This window comes from Heteronotia binoei, chromosome 4, assembly GCF_032191835.1.
Source record: "Heteronotia binoei isolate CCM8104 ecotype False Entrance Well chromosome 4, APGP_CSIRO_Hbin_v1, whole genome shotgun sequence".
NCBI lineage: Eukaryota > Metazoa > Chordata > Lepidosauria > Squamata > Gekkonidae > Heteronotia > Heteronotia binoei.
The window spans coordinates 11,141,161-11,164,816 of NC_083226.1; the positions used below are offsets into that span (position 1 = coordinate 11,141,161).

The 23,656-nt window shown below is 48.8% G+C and overlaps 1 protein-coding gene across 1 annotated transcript in view; it reads left to right on the plus strand.

The window, feature by feature from the left end:
- Positions 1 to 23,656, plus strand: part of TMEM39A (transmembrane protein 39A) — a 44,797-nt gene that overhangs the window by 16,718 nt on the left and 4,423 nt on the right. The window contains exons 2-7 of the mRNA XM_060236778.1: positions 9,417 to 9,610; positions 15,961 to 16,183; positions 17,531 to 17,614; positions 19,539 to 19,693; positions 20,506 to 20,854; positions 23,423 to 23,610. Of these exons, the coding sequence (XP_060092761.1) occupies positions 9,498 to 9,610; positions 15,961 to 16,183; positions 17,531 to 17,614; positions 19,539 to 19,693; positions 20,506 to 20,854; positions 23,423 to 23,610 (1,112 nt within the window). The 5' untranslated portion in view covers positions 9,417 to 9,497. The remainder of the gene's footprint in view (positions 1 to 9,416; positions 9,611 to 15,960; positions 16,184 to 17,530; positions 17,615 to 19,538; positions 19,694 to 20,505; positions 20,855 to 23,422; positions 23,611 to 23,656) is intronic.

Here is a 23,656-nt window from a genome sequence, read left to right on the forward strand (position 1 = left end):
AACATGGCTTCCCATCTGTCACCATCTGAATTCACTGTTTTGAACCCTTTTCTGTTTGGTTACCCTTTCCCTTGAAGCTTGGCCTCCCACAGACTCCAAGCGTACATAGGAAATACAATTCCTTTGGTAAATTCACTAGGCATTACCCTGCACTTTAGCGGTTCTTACTAGGGAAGCACATTAAAATATCTCTAGCTCTATCTCTCTCTCTTACAAGATTATTCATGGGATGGAGAAAGCAGAGAAAGAGGTCCTTTTCTCCCTTTCTCACAATACAAGAACTCGTGGTCATTCAATGAAATTGCTGAGCAGTCTGGTTAAAACAGATAAAAGGAAATACTTCTTTACCCAAAGGGTAATTAACATGTGGAATTCACTGCCACAGGAGGTGGTGGCGGCTACAAGCATAGCCAGCTTAAAGAGGGGATTGGATAAAAATATGGAGCAGATGTCCATCAGTGGCTATTAGCCACAGTGTGTGTGTGTGTGTGTGTATATTTGGCCACTGTGTGATACAGAGTGTTGGACTGGATGGGCCATTGGCCTGATCCAGCATGGCTTCTCTTATGTTCTTATGTGACACAGAATGTTGGACTGGATGGGCCACTGGCCTGATCCAACAGGGCTTCTCTTATGTTCTTATGTGACACAGAGTGTTGGACTGGAGGGGCCACTGGCCTGATGCAACATGGCTTCTCTTATGTTCTTATGTGACACAGAGTGTTGGACTGGAGGGGCCACTAGCCTGATCCAACATGGCTTCTCTTATGTTCTTATGTGATTCAGAGTGTTGGACTGGATGGGCCATTGGCCTGATCCAACATGGCTTCTCTTATGTTCTTATGTGACTCATAGTGTTGGACTGGATGGACCATTGGCCTGATCCAACAGGGCTTCTCATGTGACTCAGAGTGTTGGACTGGATGGGCCACTGGCCTGATCCAACAGGGCTTCTCTTATGTTCTTATGTGACACAGAGTGTTGGACTGGATGGGCCACTGGCCTGATCCAACAGGGCTTCTCTTATGTTCTTATGTGACACAGAGTGTTGGACTGGATGTGCCATTGGCCTAATCCAACAGGGCTTCTCTTATGTTCTGGTTTAAAACAATTTTATTTAGTAACATATGGTAACAATATCTATTTCTTGCATCGTTAATAACTTCTTTTTATCTATCCCATATATTACTTTCTAACCACCCCTCCCCCTGTTACTTGACCCCCGCCGGTGTTATTTACTTAAAATACTAACATTTAAAGGTACCCTTAACTAATAAAAACAAAGATTAATATTCTTCTTCCTTCTAAGACTTAATCATTATCAAAAATTGTCCAATGTCCTTTTATTTTCCTCTTTTTTCTACATATCTTCTAAACTTTTTCCACTCCATCTTAAAAACTTCTAAGTCATAGTCTCTTAAAATACTTGTTAATTTGTCCATTTCACTCCATGTCATAACTTTTGCAATCCAATCCCATTTTTCTGGTATTTTTTCTTGCTTCCACAACTGCGCATACAGTGTCCTAGCAGCTGAAAGCAAGTACCAGATTATAGTTCTATCTTCTTTTGGAAATGTTTCCATTTGTAATCCCAACAAAAAAGTTTCTGCAACTTTCTTAAATTTGTATCCCAAGATCCTAGACATTTCTTGTTGAATCATCTGCCAATAATTTTTTGCTCTTTCACAAGTCCACCACATATGGTAGAAAGAACCTTCATGTTTTTTTACATTTCCAACATCTATCTGGCATCTTATTGTTCAAGTTTGCCAACTTTTTAAGAGTCATATACCATCTGTACATCATTTTAAAACAGTTCTCTTTAATACTATGACACGTCGAAAGCTTTATAGAATTCTTCCACAAATATTCCCAAGTTTCCATCTGTATTTCTTTATTTATATTAATTGCCCACTTAATCATTTGAGATTTCACTACTTCATCTTCCGTAGACCATTTTAAAAGTAATTTATATAATTTTGAAATAAATTTTTCATTGTCTCCAAGCAGAACTTTTTCCATTTCTGTTTGCTCTCTTCTTATTCCTTCAGTTTTAATATTATTTTCCACCAAGCTCTTTATTTGTTGCATTTGGAACCAATCATATTTATTATTAAACTCTTCAGCAGTTTTCAATTCTATTTTTCCACTTTGAATTTTTAATAGTTGATTGTATGACAACCACTTTTCTTCACCCGTCTCAGCTGTTATTTTTATTACTTCTGTTGGACTGGATGGGCCACTGGCCTGATCCAACATGGCTTCTCTTATGTTCTTATGTGACACAGAGTGTTGGACTGGATGGGCCATTGGACTGATCCAACATGGCTTCTCTTATGTTCTCTCTCACTCACTCTCTCTCACACATACACATACTCACTCACTTACTTTAAGGAGCAGTCGATCCATGGCTACTCACTGATAACAGTTGACAAGTCATTTTCAGTTAACAAGTAATGTTCCCTGATGAAGGCGGCAAAGAGGTTTGGATTTCTGCTCTTAGGTGTGAAGTGTATCCCTTGATCAGTGGGTGGCTGTGGAAAGGCAGGGTTGCAGTCTGTTGCTTTTGATTTGTAGGCTTGTACAGCTTTATCAGTGAGTTTTAACTCTAAATGGCCCTTGAAATAAATCCTGGCTGCAGTGGTTGTGAAGCAGATTTAAGCACCAATAGCAGATTACATACTGTCCCATCTTGTTCCTGGGGGGTGCCTCATCCTGAGATTTGATTTCTCCCTGAGCAGAAGTGCAAAGCTGATTCTTGATGTTTTACAGGATTTGAAGAGTTCTGTGTTGGGCCGGAAGTCTCTTTCACGCAGCAGTTACAGAAGAGCTGTATGTAGCTTGTTCTTTCTTTGCAGATCATCCAGATTTGCTGCAGACATTTGCTGAAATGGAAGCAGTTGAGTTTGAGTTGAGTTTTAATGTAGTGTATTGTAGGTAAGGAATGGTACTAATACTTCCGATCCATTGCTTGCGGCGCTTTTTTTCTTTTAAATCTGCCTAGTGGGTAGAATTTGGATGAAAAGAGACTCCCCGATGGAATTGCTGTCCCGAGAAATGATAGAGATCTCCCAAATGAGACGTGTGCCTAAAATGCTTGAATAATAATAATTATATTTTATTTATATCCTGCCCTCCCCACCGCAGCAGGCTCAGGGCAGCTCACAAAATATGGCATAAATACAAGATTACAATAATGAAACATTATATCATACAATATACGAGTCACAGTATTTGCTATTACATTAAAAAAAACATAATTAGAACCATCAATTAATTACATTCTAACATTTTCAGGTGCTGTATTCTAGATGTTCTCCTCTTGTAATTTATGATGGCCGTGTATAATAGGCTAGGATCCACATTAAGAGAAGGCCAGCTGAAAGAGAGTAGTCTTGCAGGCCCTACGGAATTGAGCAAGACTCCGTAGGGCCCACACCTCATCTGGTCGTTGGTTCCACCAGTGTGGAGCTGCGATTGAAAAGGCCCTTTCTCTCGTAGTCTGGGTATCTTTAAGACCCTGTGTTTTCCATACCGTTGCTTCTCTGCCTACTCACGGCTATGCTGCTGTTTGTGCTCTTCCTACTTCACTCCAAGAGAGTGTGTTCAAGGCATTGGGACCCCATGTTCGTATGAAAGTGAACGTTTCTCATACTACAAAGCATCATAGATCCACAGGCAGTCTGTCAAAGTTCATAAGAACATAACATAAGAACATAAGAGAAGCCATTGTATGTGTGTGTGTGTATATATATATATATATATATATATATATATATATATATATATATATATATATATATATATATATATATATATATATATATACACACACACATACATACACATAATAATAATAATAATAATAATAATAATAATAATAATAATAATAATAATAATAATAATATTTTATTTTTATATCCCGCCCTCCCCGCCAGCCGGGCTCAGGGCGGCTAACAGACATGGGAGTCCCATGATTCACATAAAACATAACAGTTTAAATATCAATTACAAATAAATTAATTAAAATAGATAAAACATATAAAAATAGGTGCTAAAATGATGTAATCCTGATGTACATAAGATGGCTAAGCGCCTGTTCGTTAGTTAATCAGGTTCTGCAAATGCCAACTGAAAAAGAAATGTTTTGCAAGCCCTGCGGAATTGGTTCAGGTCCCGCAGGGCTCGCACCATCTCTGGAAGGTCGTTCCACCAACGGGGGGCTATCACCGAGAAGGCCTGCTCCCTAGTGGCCTTCAACCTAACTTCTCTTGGCCCAGGGATTGTTAATAAATTCTGGGAACCAGACCTCAGTGCTCTCCGGGGTACATATGGGGAGAGGCGGTCCTTTAGGTAGGCAGGTCCTCGACCATATAGGGCTTTAAAGGTAATAACCAGCACCTTATAGCGAACACGGTAGACAACCGGCAGCCAATGCAGATTGCGCAGCCCAGGCCGTGCAGGCTCCCACCGTGGTAGTCCCTCCAACAGCCTGGCCGCCGCGTTCTGGACTACCTGGAGTCTCCGTGTTCGGTACAAGGGCAGCCCCATGTAGAGGGCATTGCAGTAGTCTAACCTCGAAGTGACCGTTGCGTGGATCACAGTTGCTAGGTCAACGCGCTCCAGGAAGGGAGCCAACTGCCTCGCCCTCTTAAGATGGAAGAAGGCGGATCTAGCAGTGGCGGCTACCTGGGCCTCCATTGATAAGGAGGACTCCAGTAGCACTCCCAAGCTCTTGAGTTTGCGCACCGGTACCAGTGGCGCACCGTCAAAGGCCGGTAAAGTAGTCTCCCCTCCCGGTCTGCCGCGGCCCACGCAAAGGACCTCGGTCTTCGCCGGATTCAACTTCAGCCCGCTCAGCCTGAGCCAGTCAGCCACGGCTTGTAGTGCCCGGTCCAAGTTTGCTGGGACATCACCAGCCCGGTCGCCCATCAATAGATAGAGCTGGGTGTCATCTGCATATTGATGGCAGCCCAGCCCATACCTCCGTGCAATCTGGGCAAGGGGGCGCATAAAGATGTTGAACAGCATCGGGGAGAGGACTGCTCCCTTAGGCACTCCACAATGAAGTGGGTACCTCTGAGACAGTTCCCCCCCAATTGCCACCCTTTGTCCCTGACCCTCAAGAAAGGAGGAGAGCCACTGTAAGGCTAGCCCCCGAATTCCTCCTGTGTGTATATATACATATATACACACACACTGTGGCTAATAGCTACTGATGGACCTCTGCTCCATATTTTTATCCAATCCCCTCTTGAAGCTGGCTATGCTTTGTAGCTGCCGCCACCTCCTGTGGCAGTGAATTCCACAAGTTAATCACCCTTTGGGTGAAGAAGTACTTCCTCTTATCCGTTCTAAGCTGACTGCTCAGCAATTTCATTGAATACCCAGGAGTTCTTGTATTGTGAGAAAGGGAGAAAAGGACTTCTTTCTCTGCTTTCTCCATCCCATGCATAATCTTGTAAGCCTCTATCATGTCACCCCGCAGTCGACGTTTCTCCAAGCTAAAGAGCCCCAAGCGTTTTAACCTTTCTTCATAGGGAAAGTGTTCCAAACCTTTAATCAGTTCCATTTCAGTTCCATTCCCAAAGAGCTTCCTCCCTGCAAAAGCATCAGAAGAAATCTAATCACACAAGTCATTAGCCTTTCTAGACGAGTAAGCAGAATGAGTAGCAGTTCTTGCAAGTGGGAAGCAGATGAACTCTTCTTTAATCTCAAGAGTCAGTAGATCTGTAAAGACAGAGAACCTCCGCAGTAGAGCCAATCAATGTTCATTCTTCTGTACCAGAAAGCTCGTATAACGTGCTTGTTTCTGAGAACTGAAGGACCTCTCTCTCTGCAGAAACAGTACTAAACCAGTTGTAAGTGAGCATCTTGGCAACAACAGAAGGCTGTGCATATTCTCATGAGTAACTCCACTTCTGTGGTTGTTCTACTATGCATTGGGATCTTGCATTGCATTGCCACGACTTCCTCTGTCAAGAGAAAAAAATGCCAAGGAGAAAACTAATCTCAAAACGTATTATTTTTGAAAGAGGAAAAAATGCCTCTTCTACCAAAGCAGTTCGTGGGCTGGTTGCTCAAAAACGCTGTCGGCTGCCGTCTGCATGAGTTCCGTTTGATTTCATGGAAGCTTGCTGCTGAGTGCATCCAGAAAGTACGGAGAAGCCAAACAAGGAGGGGTCTTGTTCTAGAACAAGTGCCTTGTTCTAGATTGATAAAGCAAGTCTCTGTGCCCTTCTTTATAGGATAATAGAGGCCAAGAACAAAGCAACAGTAGTAATTTTTTCCCCCTTCTTCCTTTTCTACCTTTTCATCCTTCGGGGGAGGGGGGGAGCTCTCAGCTAGTTTGGAGTTAATTACTCAACTTCCTGTCTGCACCATTGAGAGGCATGCCATCCCATGTTTATAATAACAATTTATTTAATTTCTCTTTCTCCCCCCCCCCCATGCTTTCCTCTACTGCTCCATAGCCGCCACTTCCCTCCTTGGTTGAAGCAGTGGGAAAAGAAGCTGGCTCCTCTCCAAGGGAGGACAGACTAGCTATTCTTCCGTGCCCAATTTGGGAACACGCCACAGTGCAGCATCTCTTGGTGCCCGAGACTTACAAAAGGACAGAGAAAAGGAAATACTTCTTTATAGACAGTGATTAAAATGCAGATGTGGTGATAGCCATAGGACTAAACAGCTTTAAAGGGGGATTAGATCCTAAGCTCTGCTCATGACCTGGGTTCGATCCCCAGCAAAGCTGGGTTTTCAGGTAGCCGGCTCGAGGTTGACTCAGCCTTCCATCCTTCCGAGGTGGGTAAAATGAGTACCCAGCTTGCTGGGGGGATAGTGTAGATGACTGGGGAAGGCAATGGCAAACCACCCCGTAAAAAGTCTGCCGTGAAGACAACGTTGTGAAAGCAGCATCACCCCAGAGTCGGAAACGACTGGTGCTTGCACAGGGGACCTTTCCTCAGATAGATTCATGAAGGATAAATCTGTCACTGGCTACTAGGGGAACTTCCACATTCAGAGGCACTGATCTTCTGGATTCCAGAGCTAGGAGGCAACATCAGGGGAAGGCTTCGGCTTCTGTGCCCTGTTGTTGGCTGTCCGGAGGAGCTGGTCGGCGACTGTGTGAGACAGGATGCCAAACTAGATGAACTGATCCATCAGGGCTCTCCTGATGATCTTAAGTGCTCTCTCATGCTGGAACCTGCAGAAGAGTGAAGGATGAAGGTGATGAAGATTGAGTATCCTCAGTGTCCAACAGATCCAGTGCAGGCTATGCAAAAAGTTATATTCTTGCTTCAGCGGTGCTCTGGATATGCCACCATTTTTCGTACAGTTTGTGGCTGGTGGGGGGGAGGAATCGAGTTGAAGACACACGTATCGAAAGCCTTGTCACTAAGAACGTCTCTAGCCAAATCCCGTATTTCTTCGTGTTGCCCTCTTCTGGTTACATAAGTTAACGGAGCAGCTACCAATAGAGGACATGAGAGTATGGAACGGCACATTAACCCTTGCAGTGGATGCAGGTCTCCATCTCTTGGATGGGGCCATGGCATTAGCCTTGGGGACCAGGAAGAACCCGTGCCTTCGGGACTGTGATGCGGATGTCTTTTCAGAGGTTAACCTCGACTCAGGTCTTTTTCTAGGGAGGAAATCGTTCAGGGACAATCTAAAATGATATACGAGAGCCGGTTTTGTGTATCATTTAAGAGCCGGCCGAGTCTAATCCGGGAGAACCAAGTTTGATCCCCTACTCCTACACATGCGGCTGCTGGGTGACCTTGGGCCAGCCAGTTCTTTGCAACGTGGTTTTAAAGAAGGGACTTCCAAACTCAGTGACCCAGGTGCCAGTGATATTATACATCCAAGGTCAGAGCTAAGTTTGGCAAAAACTGGCCTTCCTGTGTTAATGAGCTGCCACTCGTGCGCACATCGTAGAGGGAAAACTTCTGTGCTACGGTCTCCTTCCCTGGAGATCTTCAGGGAATGTTGCAAGGCCTTTTGAGGGGCGTTAATTAGAAGACATCTTTTAAGAGAGGGATAGTTTTGCTGTTCTCTTTTTTAGTTTTAAACTGGAAATTTATTTCAACTATTATTGTAAGCAGCCTCGAGCCACAAGGAAAGGTGGGATAATATAAATGTTTTCATTAATAGAATCCCATGAGCGGCAGGCTTAAGCCAATCCTTGGTCAGCTGGCACCAGGGACGCAGTTCCAGCTGGCTTGGCATGGGGGGGTGGGTCTAAAATGCAAATGAGTTCCTGCTGAACTTTTTCTACAAATAAAAGCTCTGGCTGGAACTGAGTCTTCAGAGATCGGGAATAAAAAGGCTGAAAAATTCTGCTCAAAAAAAAAAAAGAAAAAAGGAGAGCCGGTTTGGTGTAGTGGTTAAGTGTGAGGACTCTTTATCTGGGAGAACCGGGTTTGATTCCCCACTCCTCCACTTGCACCTGCTAGCATGGTCTTGGGTCAGCCATAGCTCTGGCAGAGGTTGTCCTTGAAAGGGCAGCTGCTGTGAGAGCCCTCTCCAGCCCCACCCACCTCACAGGGTGTCTGTTGTGGGGGAGGAAGGGAAAGGAGATTGTGAGCCACTCTGAGACTCTGTCCTTGAAAGGGCAGCTGCTGTGAGAGCCCTCTCCAGCCCCACCCACCTCACAGGGTGACTGTTGTGGGGGAGGAAGGGAAAGGAGATTGTGAGCCACTCTGAGACTCTGTCCTTGAAAGGGCAGCTGCTATGAGAGCCTTCTCAGCCCCACCCACCTCACAGGGTGTCTGTTGTGGGGGAGGAAGGGAAAGGAGATTGTGAGCCACTCTGAGACTCTGTCCTTGAAAGGGCAGCTGCTATGAGAGCCTTCTCAGCCCCACCCACCTCACAGGGTGTCTGTTGTGGGGGAGGAAGGGAAAGGAGATTGTGAGCCGCTCTGAGACTCTGTCCTTGAAAGGGCAGCTGCTGGGAGAGCTCTCTCAGCCCCGCCCACCTCACAGGGTGTCTGTTGTGGGGGAGGAAGGGAAAGGAGATTGTAGGCTGCTCTGAGACTCTGTCCTTGAAGGGGCAGCTGCTGTGAGAGCCCTCTCCAGCCCCACACACCTCACAGGTTGTCTGTTGTTGGGGAGGAAGGGAAAGGAGATTGTAGGCCACTCTGGGACTCTGTCCTTGAAGGGGCAGCTGCTGTGAGAGCCCTCTCAGCCCCACCCACCTCACAGGGTGTCTGTTGTGGGGGAGGAAGGGAAAGGAGATTGTGAGCCGCTCTGAGACTCTTCGGAGTGGAGGGCAGGATATAAATCCAATATCATCTTCTTCTTCTTCTTGTGGTGGGGGCTGAGTCTTGAATCTTTAGCTTTGCTTTAATTTTTACCCCAGGCATAATTCTCTTAATTGGTTGTCCATTCCCCACCCACCCCCTTTTTTTTATCCAGAGCTGGGAAGTCTGTGGGGTGCTTATCTAAGTCTCTGGGCAAAGCCTGCCAGAGGCAGAAGAAGTGGTTCGGTTCCTGGACATGCCCGGTGGAAGGAGGGGACCTAGCCGGCAGCAGCTGAGCCGTTCTGCTTTACCTTCTCTTCAGACACTGGTTGGCGGGAACTGCGGCAACGGCACCGGTCTGAGAAACAGGTGAAGGAGAGGCTGGAAGCGGTGGGACGGTGGCTCAGTGGCAGAGCATCTGCTTGGGAAGCAGAAGGTCCCAGGTTCAATCCCCGGCATCTCCCAAAAAGGGTCCAAGCAAATAGGTGTGAAAAACCTCAGCTCGAGACCCTGGAGAGTCACTGCCAGTCAGGGGAGGGACGATGGTTCAGTGGTAGAGCATCTGCTTGGGAAGCAGAAGGTCCCAGGTTCCATCCCCGGCATCTCCAAAAAGGGTCCAGGCAAATAGGTGTGATAAACCTCAGCTTGAGACCCTGGAGAGCCGCTGCCAGTCTGAGAAGACAATACTGACTTTGATGGACCGAGGGTTTGATTCGGTAGAAGGCAGCTTCATATGTTCATAATCTTGGGGGAGGGACAGTGGCTCAGTGGTAGAGCATCTGCTTGGGAAGCAGAAGGTCCCAGGTTCAATCCCCGGCATCTCCAAAAAAGGGTCCAGGCAAATAGGTGTGATAAACCTCAGCTTGAGACCCTGGAGAGCCGCTGCCAGTCTGAGAAGACAATACTGACTTTGATAGACCAAGGGTTTGATTCGGTAGAAGGCAGCTTCATATGTTCATAATCTTGGGGGAGGGGCAGTGGCTCAGTGGTAGAGCATCTGCTTGGGAAGCAGAAGGTCCCAGGTTCAATCCCCGGCATCTCCAAAAAAGGGTCCAGGCAAATAGGTGTGAAAAACCTCAGCTTGAGACCCTGGACAGCCACTGCCAGTCTGAGAAGACAAGACGGACTTTGATGGACCCAGGGGGGTCTGATTCAGTAGAAGGCAGCTTCAGATGTTCCTATGAAGCGGCAACCCTGGCTTCTTTGTTCTGTTGCGAGCAGGTGCAGTCCGGGCCCGTAAGCGGCAGGATGGTCAGGGGATTCCACAGAGGAACGAAGCACTTCTTCACTAGTGGAATTCACTGCTGTCAGATAGCCGCTAATTTGTTTGGGCTTTTTAAAGCCACTCTCTTTTGAAAGCCAATGTCAAAGGCAACGGATATAAGTATAGAACAATTATACAAAAAATGCCACTATTTCTTTACAAGATACTAGAAAAAAAATAAATTAGAAATTAAAGAACCTAATATAGCCTCAACTTGGGTTTAAAACATACATTACACTCAAACAAAGACCTTATGCGATTCTGACCAGAGTCGTTTTGGCCTTATTTAGTGGGCCCAGGTTGGGCCGATAGGTTGTGATGGTGGAGGCCACACTGGGGTCCAGGGATCCTGTCGGGGCATGAAAAGTATGGCAGTTGGAGAAGATGGTTTGTAGGAAGGAGATACGGACATGTTTCTAACCTTCATCCCATCCCAAAAGATGCTGGCTATGGGGATAGGAAATCATACCCTTCTCTGACACTGGTGCCGTGCATTGCCAGGTCCTATCAACAATAAGATCTCTGTTCTCCAGGATTACCTGATGGATCAGGCGGTAGACCTGGCTTGCGTGACTGAGACCCAGGTGCAGGATGGTGAAACTGTTGACTTGTGGCAGCTCCCCCCTCCCCACCTCCCGGTTTTCGGTCCTCCGCCAGTCCTGGACTAATTCGGGGGAGGGATGTGGCGATGCTCATCTGGGAGACTTCCTCTTCAGGGCACTCCCTGAGACATGGATTGCTGGCATTGAATGTGGACCTGATGTGGGATGCTGAGGAGAGCTAGGCCATCCGGCTGGTGTACCTGTGTCCTGCCTGGCCTGATGGAGGCTGTATCCACCTGGGCACTGGACTGTTGGTTCTGGGGGACTTCAGTGTCCATGCCAAGGCTGCGACCACCTCTCAGGCTAAGGACCTAGTGTCTTCCTAGGGTTCTCACAAGTTGTCTAGGCTCCCACACATCAAGTGGGTCACATGCTAGATTTTATCTTTTTTCTCAGGGATTGGAGTGAACAGTATCACCATGGATGCGGTGCCATGGTTGGACCACTTTCTCCTGAAGGCCCAGCTATGTATGCCTAGCCCTTCCTGTTTAGTCGGTGAGCAGATATATGCTTCACCCGTGGAGCCATGTGGCCCCAATAGGTTCCAGGAGGCTCTGCAGGATCCTCTTCCCCCTAGTGACCCATTGGATGAGCTGGTGGAAGACTGGCATAGCCATCTTTCGGAAGACATCGATGTGGTTGCTCCCTGGTGCCTTTTTAGCCCCCGTACCAACTTGGCTCTTTGGTATCACCCAAAGCTGAGGAAGATGAAATGAGATCTAAGACAACTAGAGAGAGTGTGGCAGAGGGCCCAAGACGAAGCTACAAGAACATTTTATAGGTCATTTATAAAGACCTATGAGATGGCGACGAAAGCCACAAAGGAGGAGTACTATGCAACCTCCATCACTTTTGCAAAATCGCACCAAGCTCAATTATTTAGATTAATTTGGTCTTTAACATCTTTACCTCAGGGCATGCCAAATGCTTGGGAATTGGACATAGGCTATGTTGCTTTTGCAGATTATCTTGCAGATAAAGTCTTGTTGCTCCACCACGACCTTCTAGCCACAATTGATACAATAATGGAATTGGAATCCATGTTCAGGAGCACCGTGGCACAGAGTGCTAAGGCTGCAGTACTGCAGTCCTAAGCTCTCCTCACCACCTAAGTTCTTTCCCAGCAGAAGCTGGTTCAGGTAGCCAGCTCCAGGTTGACTCAGCCTTCCATCCTTCCGAGGTCGGTAAAATGAATACCCAGCTCACTGGGGGGAAAGTGTAGATGACCGGGGAAGGCAATGGCAAGCCAAAAGAAGTCTGCTGTGAAAAAGTTGTGAAAGCAACGTAACCCAGGAGTCAGAAATGACTGGTTCTTGCACAGGGGACCTTTCCTTTCCTGCCCATGTTCAGGTCCAGTTTTGGACCATTTCAGCCAACTGTCCCAGAATGAAGTTGATAAGGCCCTGGCTGCTGTGAAACCCACCACTTGCCCCCTTAATCCTCGCCCATCATGGCTGGTTAAAGCCTGTGGTGATGGTGTACGGACTCCCCTGAGGAAGATCATTAACTTGTCCCTCCCAGCCAGGGCATTCCTGAGGGCCTTGAAAGAGGCAATGGTCCGTTCTCTCTTGAAGAAACCATCTTTGGACCCTATGGTCCTAGCAAACTACCGCCCAGTCTCAAACTTGCCATTCCTCGGCAAGGTAGTGGAGAGGGCTTTGGCAACACAACTCCAAGCTTTCTTGGAGGATGCTGACATCCTGGATCCCTTCCAGTCTGGCTTCCGCTCTGGCCATGGACGAAGATGGTGTCTGTTGCCTTGGTGGATGATCTCCGGAGGCGTCTGGATTGAGGCAGTTCAGCACTGCTTGATCCTTCTTGATCTCTCAGCAGTGCTGTATACAGTTGACCATGATGTGTTGACCCACCACCTCGCCAACATAGGGATACAGGAGCTGGCCTTACAGTGCTGGTCTCCTTTCAGGGACAGAGGTTGGCACTTGGGGGTGAACGATCCCAGGACGCCCATTACAATGTGGCGTGCCGCAGGAGCAATTCTTTCCCCAATGCTATTTAACATCTATATGCACCCCTCGCCCACATTATCTGGAGATATGGGCGGAGGTGTCACCGATATGCAGACAACACCCAGCTCTATCTGCTGATGGATGACTGCCCAGATCTGGCCCTGGAGGAACTGGGTAGGGCATTGCAAGCTGTAGCTGGATGGTTGCAACAGAGCTTGGCTGAAACTGAATCCATCAAAGATGAAGATCCTGTGCCTAGGTTACAGGGGGTTGGGATCAGAGATCAGGCTCCTGTCCTTTGACAGGGTTTTACTGGTGCTCACATGGGGGGGTGAAGAGCTTGGGGGTACTCCTGGATGCCTCTCTGACTATGGAGGCCTAGGTTACTACCATTGCCAGATCTGCCTTTTTCTGTCTGAGGCGGGTCGGACAGTTGGTCCCAGATTTCACCCCCTGCGACCTGACCACAGTGACCCACGCGACGGTCATTTCCAGGCTAGAGTATTGTAACTCTCTCTCTGTGGGGCTGCCCTTCACCCTTTTCTGGAAACTCCCGACTGGTGGAGGTGTTGACATCGTCGCCTGTACAGGCACAGATCTATCCTGTGCTGCGTGAACTGCACTGGCTACCTGTTGAGGACCAGATCCAGTTCAAGGTGCTGGTACTATACGGCCAGGGACGAGCGTACCTTCGGGACCGCCTCCCCCTGCATGAGCCCCGTAGGTCTTTACGATCAGCGACCCAACCCTTTTTGGTGGTTCCTGGCTCCAGAGACATCCAACTTTCCTCGTTTTTCAGCCCTGGCCCCTGCCTGGTGGAATGAGCTCCCCCTGGAGATCCAGGCCCTGAGGGAGCTATTCCAGTTCTGCAGGGCCTGTAAAACAGAGCTCTTTTGCCAGACTTTCAACTGAGGCAGCAGACGTCATTTGTTATTGGCTTCTCCCCTTCCGTTTCACCTCAGTGCTGAAAGACCTGCTGGACGTGGACAGTAGGCCATGCCTGTGAGGCTCAATTTGTCATTTTTTTTAGCTCCCGAGTGTTTAGTCTGTAACTTTAGATTTTATATGTTTAAATTCTGTCAATGTTTGGGAAGCTTCAATTTGAATAGAGAGAAAAGAGAGCCAGTTTGGTGTAGTGGTTAAGTGTGCGGACTCTTATCTGGGAGAACCGGGTTTGATTCCCTACTCCTCCACTTGCACCTGCTTGAATGGCCTTGGGTCAGCCATAGCTCTGGCAAAGGTTGTTCTTGAAAGGGCAGCTGCTGTGAGAGCCCTCTCCAGCCCCACCCACCTCACAGGGTGTCTGTTGTGGGGGAGGAAGGGAAAGGAGATTGTGAGCCACTCTGAGACTCTGTCCTTGAAGGGGAAGCTGTTGTGAGAGCCCTCTCCAGCCCCACCCACCTCACAGGGTGTCTGTTTTGGGGGAGGAAGGGAAAGGAGATTGTAGGCCACTCTGAGACTCTGTCCTTGAAAGGGCAGCTGCTGTGAGAGCCCTCTCGGCCCCACCCACCTCACAGGGTGTCTGTTGTGGGGGAGGAAGGGAAAGGAGATTGTAGGCCGTTCTGAGACTCTGTGCTTGGAAAGGCAGCTGCTGTGAGAGCCCTCTCGTCCCCACCCACCTCACAGGGTGTCGTTTGTGGGGGAGGAAGGGAAAGGAGATTGTAGGCCGTTCTGAGACTCTGTCCTTGAAAGGGCAGCTGCTGTGAGAGCCCTCTCGGCCCCACCCACCTCACAGGGTGTCTGTTGTGGGGGAGGAAGGGAAAGGAGATTGTATGCCGCTCTGAGACTCTGTCCTTGAAAGGGCAGCTGCTGTGAGAGCCCTCTCAGCCCCACCCACCTCACAGGGTGTCTGTTGTGGGGGAGGAAGGGAAAGGAGATTGTAGGCCGTCTGAGACTCTGTCCTTGAAAGGGCAGCTGCTGTGAGAGCCCTCTCAGCCCCACCCACCTCACAGGGTGTCTGTTTTGGGGGAGGAAGGGAAAGGAGATTGTAGGCCGTCTGAGACTCTGTCCTTGAAAGGGCAGCTGCTGTGAGAGCCCTCTCAGCCCCACCCACCTCACAGGGTGTCTGTTGTGGGGGAGGAAGGGAAAGGAGATTGTAGGCCATTCTGAGACTCTGTCCTTGAAAGGGCAGCTGCTGTGAGAGCCCTCTCCAGCCCCACCCAACTCACAGGGTGTCTGTTGTGGGGGAGGAAGGGAAAGGAGATTGTAGGCCATTCTGAGACTCTGTCCTTGAAAGGGCAGCTGCTGTGAGAGCCCTCTCCAGCCCCACCCAACTCACAGGGTGTCTGTTGTGGGGGAGGAGGGGAAAGGAGATTGTAGACCATTCTGAGACGCTGTCCTTGAAAGGGCAGCTGCTGTGAGAGCCCTCTCAGCCCCACCCACCTCACAGGGTGTCTGTTGTGGGGGAGGAAGGGAAAGGAGATTGTAGGCTGTTCTGAGACTCTGTCCTTGAAGGGGAAGCTGCTGTGAGAGCCCTCTCCAGCCCCACCCACCTCACAGGGTGTCTGTTGTCGGGGAGGAAGGGAAAGGAGATTGTAAGCCGCTCTGAGACTCTTCGGAGTGGAGGGCGGGATATAAATCCAATATCTTCTTCTTCTACCTTCTGCCCAAGTCAAGGTCATGTTTCCTGAATGGTAGTTCAAAAGCGTGCCTTCCTGATTTTAGACCAAACCTTCCTGATTTTGCCACAGGCCCCCACTGCTGCTCAGCATAACCTCTGTATGTGCAACTGACCTACCTTACAGGTTGTCGTGAAGACCACTTGAGATAATGTGAGTGAAGCAGCTGAAACATTCTGAAGCCCCACAGAAATGCTAAATGAATAACAGCAGCATGAAACGCCCCTCAGCACCAGCCCCCAAACGTTAACTGTTGTCTCTGTTTCAGGAATGGCAGTGCAATTAGCCTGTCTGCTCCTCCCATCACTGCCTTGATCACCCCTGAGCCGGTGCGCCATTGCCGAATCCCCGAGCTGCCTGTGGACGGGAACCTTCTCTTCGAGTTCCTCTTTTTCATCTACTTGCTGGTGGCCCTTTTCATTCAATATATCAATATCTACAAGACAGTCTGGTGGTACCCGTACAACCACCCTGCCTCCTGCACGTCACTGGTGAGATTTGCTCGGGGGGGTGGGGGAGGAGGCAGACACCACTTTCCTGCTCACATAAATCTTGGGGTTGTGGTAGACAACTCACTGAAAATGTCAAGACGGTGTGCGATTGCAATAAAAAAGGCCAATGCCATGCTGGGAATTACTAGGAAGGGAATTGGAAACAAATCAGCCAGTATCATAATGCCCCTGTATAAATCAATGGTGCGGCCTCATTTGGAATACTGTATACAATTCTGGTCACCACACCTCAAAAAGGATGTTATAGCATTGGGAAAAGTGCAGAAAAGGGCAACTAGAAGGATTAAAGGTTTGGAACACTTTCCCTATGAAGAAAGGTTAAAGCGCTTGGGGCTCTTCAGCTTGGAGAAACGTCGACTGCGGGGTGACATGATAGAGATTTACAAGATTGTGCATGGGATGGAGAAAGTAGAGAAGTCCTTTTCTCCCTTTCTCACAATACAAGAACTCATGAGCATTCAATGAAATTGCTGAGCAGTCGGGTTAAAACGGATAAAAGGAAGTCCTTCACCCAAAGGGTGATTAACATGTGGAATTCACTGCCACAGGAGGTGGTGGCGGCTACAAGCATAGACAGCTTCAAAAGGGGGTTAGCTAAAAATATGGAGCAGAGGTCCATCAGTTGCTATTAGCCACAGAGAGAGAGAGAGAGAGATGTTTTGTTTAGACGAAACTTCAGCAGGAATTGTCCTTTTCACATCATGCATATCTTTGTAACCTAAGTAATACACTTTCTAGTAATGGGAAATGAAGGTTTCCCAGCTGGTCTGCACCCGTATAATATTCTGGCTCCCCGCCCCTCCAAATTGTAGCTTGCCCATAACTCCAAGCACAGTGCACTTTGACCCTGTGCAAGTGATGGGGCCAGCACTTCTGTGCTCGTTTGTCCCTGTACAAAATGTTTGCTGATAAGAGGGGCTGTTAAGAGTATGGTCCTGATCCTCTGGAATGAGTTGGGTCAGACTACTGCTACATGCTTTTCTTGGATGAGATGCACCCGTTCCTCCTTCAGAGAAGGGAATGTGTTCAGCAAGAAGCTGAAAGAAGCATGACTCCAAAGAAATGCTTCAAAAACAACCACCTTTTTTAGATTTTCTAAAGTAGCTTTTGCTACCAAGTAGTGTTTTTATCACATTTCATCACCCTTCTCTCTTGTGCTTAATATGCAGACTTCTCTTCCCTACTTCCCTGGCAGATATGGGAATGTTTTGATATCTCCTCCCCCGCCCCCACCTCCCCGCAAAATAGGTGTTTCCCTGCATTTGTTCAGTAGCTCCTCTTTTGCCCTGATGTGGGGGAAAAACTTCCTCTCCTTTCCCCCTTTAGAACTTCCACCTGATCGATTACCACCTGGCAGCGTTTATCACAGTGATGCTGGCGCGGAGACTGGTTTGGGCCCTCGTCTCTGAGGTAATCTTTTTTGGCATTATGTCCTTCCAGATGAATGGTAGAATGAACATTTGAATAAGCCCCCCCAGCCATCTCGGAACGAAGGAGACTGAGCACATGCTCCGTATCTTGTCTTGTTTGCCATGCGTGATGCGTGACCCTCCGGCTCAGATGGGGCTTTGGGCTGCCAGGGGACTTATAAAAAGGGGTGACGGGGAGGTGGGGATTTTTAGGGTTAATGCTCTGGCCGAACCGAGATGGTACATTTTTAAAAGCAAATCTGGTCGGTCCAGACAGTGTATTGCAGCGTTGCTATATTTTTGGCACTGTGAGGATTTTGTGAAGTTTTGCGAGCAGTTTGGCCACCAGAGTTTTAAATGAATAAATCAGGGGTCCTCAAACTTTTTAAATAGGGGGGCAGTTCACTGTCCCTCAGACTGTTGGAGGGCCGGACTGCCATTACTGTACAAGGCCGTGGGCCGTCAGTTCTCCGTCTTCTGCATCTCTCTCCCTTCCCCACACCACACACCCCGGCCTGGGAACTCACCTCACCTCGGTATCGCCTCACACTCTGTCTCCGCCGCCTCAGCCCAGTGCCGGAAGTGTGCGTTGCTAACGCGAGTTTAGGTCGAATGTCACTTCCGGTCTGATTTTGCCATAACCCGGCGGGCCGCATAAACGTCCTCAGCAGGCCGTAGTTTGAGGACCCCTGGAATAAATCATATTCCAGACGGAGACCTCAGGTTTCCTCTAGTTATAGCAGCGTGACAGGTGGGTCTCATGAACAGCGCCTTGTTTTGGGAGAGAGCAACAGGACTGAAGGAAGCTGCACCCAGAGAGTGTGATGAATGAACGCAAGTGGGAAATGGTTGCCTCACAGCCCAGGAAGGGTCGACACAAACCTGCAAGTCAGCCTCTGAATCCCAGCAGGGAAGGCTGTTGCCCCCCCGTTCTGCCTTGCTGCTTATTTTTAATGTAAATAAGACAAAGGAAATTATAGTGGATTATAGGAAAAGTAGTCTGGACATCCAGCCGTTGCGTATTGATGGTGTTATGGTAGAACAGGTGACAGAATGGAAGTTTTTGGGAATTACTATGAAACAGGATCTAACATGAGGGGGCAAATACTTTAGCTCTAGAGAAAAAGGCCCAGCAACGACTATACTATTTAAGACTCTTAAGATCCCAACAACTGTCAGGGAGTCTGCTGGTTGCCTTTTATCGTGGTTCCATTGAGAGCATTCTATCTTATTGCCTCTGCGTGTGGTTTGGGAGCTGCACGGAAGCAGAGAGAAGGGTGCTCCAAAGAGTGATGGTGAGAGCACAGAAGATTTGTGGATGTTCTCTCCCCTCATTGGTGGATCTGTATAATAGGGGATGTAAAAGGAAGATACAAATGATCTTAAGGGACCCTTCACATCTGGGCCACTTGCTATTTGAGATCTTACCGTCAGGTAGGCGATATAGAGTGCTGAAGGCTAAGACAAATAGATTCAAGGGCAGCTTCTATCCAAGTGCCGTGGTTAAGCTAAATGCAGGGTTATGAATGGTTATTTGTTTTTAGATGCATTTAAATGGTCTGTGTGTATGTCCTTTTTTGGGGTGTTGATGCGTTGGTATGTTTGTGGAAGAGCACCTCATTTCGTTGCTCTCATTTTCTTTTTTTTGAGAACAATGACAATAAATTTATCTATCTATCTATCTATCTATCTATCTATCTATCTATCTATCTATCTATCTATCTATCTGTGGGCTAGATGGACCCCTGGCCTGATCCAGCGGGGCTCTCCTGAGGTTCTTACATCCTTAATGTAAACGTTTGTGGGTCTATATTAATGGCATTGCTGTATTTTTGTGTTTGCCGGAGGGGTCCACGCCCCGTCTTCAGGCCTCTGGGAGGAAAGGCGGTAGGACTGACTATTCCCCGGTGGGTCTCGATTCGCAGGCCTCGCAAGTGGGAGCGACGTCTGTGATCCACTGCATGGCGCTGGTTTTGGCCCGCCTGGCGCTTCTCACACTGTGTGGCTGGGTGCTCTGCTGGACGCTGGTCAACCTCTTCCGCAGCCACTCTGTCCTCAACCTCTTCTTCCTGGGCTACCCGTAAGTATCATTCTCTTGCGTGCCGTCTGCGTTAGGGGACGGGAGCAGCCTCAGAACCTCTGGCAGTGCCGGCTGCAGCTGAGAGGAAGCCTTTCGAACAACGCAGTAGGCCAGAAGAGATGCAGCTTTGAACCACCGTTCAAATAGGCCCTTGGTTTTCCTTATGCAATGCAATGTGTGTTCCAGCAACTTTTCTAGCAGCATGGGTGTGGAGATGCCCCATCTGTCTGCTTTAATGCAAGATATAGGCCAGGAATCCCCAACCTTTTTGCGCCTGTGGCCACTTTTGGGATTTTGACGCAAGAGTTGCTACAAAACGGGCTGCCAAAGTGGGGGGCATAGCAAGCCACAAAATGGCCGCCGCAGCTTCCCCTCAGCCACCCAGTTGACGATCCTTGTGCTGTGGTGGCAGCTGCTCGTCAAAGCAACATTAAAACATCTGCGCAGCCAATCAGATCGTCAGTGGCCAGTCAGAAGCCTTGCTGGGCAAAAGCCCCACCTGGCCCTGCCCAATTTCTGATGGCACTTGGCGGGCACCATGGTGTTGGGGACCTCTGATGCGGACATTCAGGTTGGTGAAGAGTTGTTGGGAAACATCCAGGGGAATAGAAGCTAGAAAAGGAAATATCCAGCAGGCCTGAGAGATCCTACCATTCTGTCAGACTCTTTTTGGCTGTGGCCCTGGAAGCAGCGCAGTGGGAACAGCTGGAGCATAATGAGATCTGGTGGGCAGCCGGGGAGCTCCCTTCAAGGGTCCTTTTATCAGTTGCCAGGTGGGACTTGGTCTCATGTTTGCCCTCCTTCCCTCGCAGGTTCGGCGTCTACGTCCCGCTTTGTTGCTTCCACCAGGAGAGCAGAACGCAGCCGCTTTCTCCAGACTGTGACTATTTGGTAGAGGATCAGCTGGTGGACACAGGTGTCTCAGGGGTCGGCAGCCTTGTCAAGCCCAAAGACTTTCTCTCCCTCCTCCGGGAGTCCCTGAAAGAACAGTTCAACAACCCCTTGCCCATCCCTACACACAGCTGCCCCTTGTCCCCGGACCTCATCCGCAACGAGGTGGAGTGCCTGAAAGCAGACTTCAACCGCCGAATCAAGGAGGTTCTCTTCAATTCCCTCTTCAGTGCCTACTACGGGGCCTTCCTGCCGCTGTGCTTTGTGAAGGTAGCTGTTGCCTGACTCCTTCGCTGCCACTGCTGCCGTCGCCGCCTCCTCTTAAATTTGGCCTGTGGATTGCCAGCACACTGGATTTTTAGTTAATTCCCCTTTTCTCCGTGTCCCCTTTGGCAAAGCGTGGATGGCAGAATGTGGCTGCATCTGTTGGTGGTTAGGTGCCATGCATTTAGTGGCCCTGTGGTTCTCCCACCCCAAACCACTCCACTTTCCGTCCCATTGACTCTCCCTGCCCTCTTTTCCCAGACAACTAGATCATGTCTCTTTGTGCCAGAGCCCGTTTGGTGTAGTGGTGAAGTGTGCGGACTCTTATCTGGGAGAACCGGGTTTGATTCCCCACTCCTCCACTTGCAGCTGCTGGAATGGCCTTGGGTCAGCCATAGCTCTCTTATCTGGGAGAACCGAGTTTGATTCCCCACTCCTCCCCTTGCAGCTGCTGGAATGGCCTTGGGTCAGGTATAGCTCTCTTATCTGGGAGAACCGGGTTTGATTCCCCACTCCTCCACTTGCAGCTGCTGGGATGGCCTTGGGTCAGCCATAGCTCTCTTATCTGGGAGAACCGAGTTTGATTCCCCACTCCTCCCCTTGCAGCTGCTGGAATGGCCTTGGGTCAGCCAGAGCTCTCTTATCTGGAAGAACCAGGTTTGATTCCCCACTCCTCCACTTGCAGCTGCTGGAATGGCCTTGGGTCAGCCAGAGCTCTAATCTGGGAGAACTGGGTTTGATTCCGCACTCCTCCACTTGCAGCTGCTAGCATGGCCTTGGGTCAGACACAGCTCTCTTATCTGGAAGAACCGGGTTTGATTCCCCACTCCTCCACTTGCAGCTGCTGGAATGGCCTTGGGTCAGCCATAGCTCTCTTATCTGGGAGAACCGGGTTTGATTCCCCACTCCTTCACTTGCAGCTGCTGGAATGGCCTTGGGTCAGCGAGAGCTCTCTTATCTGGGAGAATCTTTGATTCCCCACTCCTCCACTTGCACCTGCTGGAATGGCCTTGTGTCAGCCATAGCTCTGGCAGAGGTTGTCCTTGAAAGGGCAGCTGCTGTGAGAGCTCTTTCAGCCCCACCCACCTCACAGGGTGTCTGTTGTGGGGGAGGAAGGGAAAGGAGATTGTGAGCCGCTCTGAGACTCTGTCCCTGAAAAGGCAAATGCTGGGAGAGCCCTGTCAGCCCCACCCACCTCACAGGGTGTCTGTTGGGGAGGAAGGGAAAGGAGATTGTAGGCCGTTCTGAGACTCTGTCCTTGAAAGGGCAGCTGCTATGAGAGCCCTCTCCAGCCCCATCCACCTCACAGGGTGTCTGTTGTGGAGGGGGGGAAGGTAAAGGAGATTGTGAGCTGCTCTGAGACTCTTCGGAGTGGAGGGTGGGATATAAATCCAATACCTTATCTTTTAATATCTTCTGGTTGGCCCGGGGGGGGGGGGGGGTTGGAGAGGGATGTGTAGTTTCAGTGCTTGTTTCAAATTGATCCATTGAAGGAATGGGAATGACTGGGATATTCAAATCTGAACTTTGCAGTGATGGGATCCCTTCTGAAATCTTTCTAAACTGTTTTTAGCAGAGGTTCTAGATGTCAAGATCTGGGGTCTGCAGAGCCAGTCTGGTCTCTCTCCTCCTTTGTAGGCCTGCCATGCCAGTATCTCTGGGGGCACACCTGTTTCCAAGAACCCAGTGGCTTGTGGGTTAGCTGCTGGAGGAGGAAGGCATACAACCGAACAAAATAAACAATGGTAACACAGTATCTCCAGACTTCTAAAAAACAACCGTGTCAAAAATACAAGATACAATTTACAAATTTTACAGAAATCTATATAATGTATTGTGCAAGAGCATCCAAAAACATGAATCACATAGAGAGCATGACGTCCCGAACACGAATACAATTCTCAAGGATGACTCTGGAAGATTCCAAAAAAGTCTCTAGGGAGTATTACTACTCAGAAGTAAATTCCAAACGGAGTCCTTCCACTGATGTTGGCTTCCGAAGGAGAAAATCTTGCCTTCGCGCAATCACCGGCTTAAATTGTGTTCCGTTGCATTTGCAGCTTCTTCCCAAGCCAACTGACCAAGGTCCTCAGACCGGCTTCTCTCAAACGACCTTTGTCGGTTGGCTTGTGAAGGAAGCTGCAAATGCAGCGGAATGCGGCCGACATCAGCGGAAGGACACTGTTTGGAATTTTCCGGAGTCATCCTTGAGAATTGTATTTGTGTTTGGGACTTTATGCTTTCTATGTGATTCATGTTTTTGGAATGATTTTTGGATTGCTATTGCACAATGTATTATATAGATTTTTGTAAAAAATTGTAAATCGCATCTTGTCTTTTTGACACAGTCGTTTTTTAGAATTCGGAAGGAGGAAGATGAGCAGATATTCTCTGTGGCACATCAGCCCGTGGCCCAAGGGAGGAGAGGACTGCCCAGCCCTGCATCTGTCCTGCCCAGCATTTCATAGGCGGCTGCCTGGAGATCCAGCTGCACGGTGCTCTCTGTTCTGTTCCGGCTCTCCCTGGGGTGTTGCCGCTGCTGCTGCTAAAGCCCCTCTCTGTGGTTCCTTGCAGAGCACCCAGTACTACGACATGCGCTGGTCCTGTGAGCATCTGATCATGGTGTGGATCAACGCTTTCGTCATGCTCACCACACAGCTGCTTCCTCCCAAGTATTGCGACCTGCTGCACAGATCGGCCGCCCACCTGGGCAAGTGGCAGAAGCTGGAGCACGGCTCGTACAGTAAAGCCCCCCAGCACATGTGAGTGTAAGCTTGGCACACTCTTTGCCAGGGTTTGGGCAGTGGG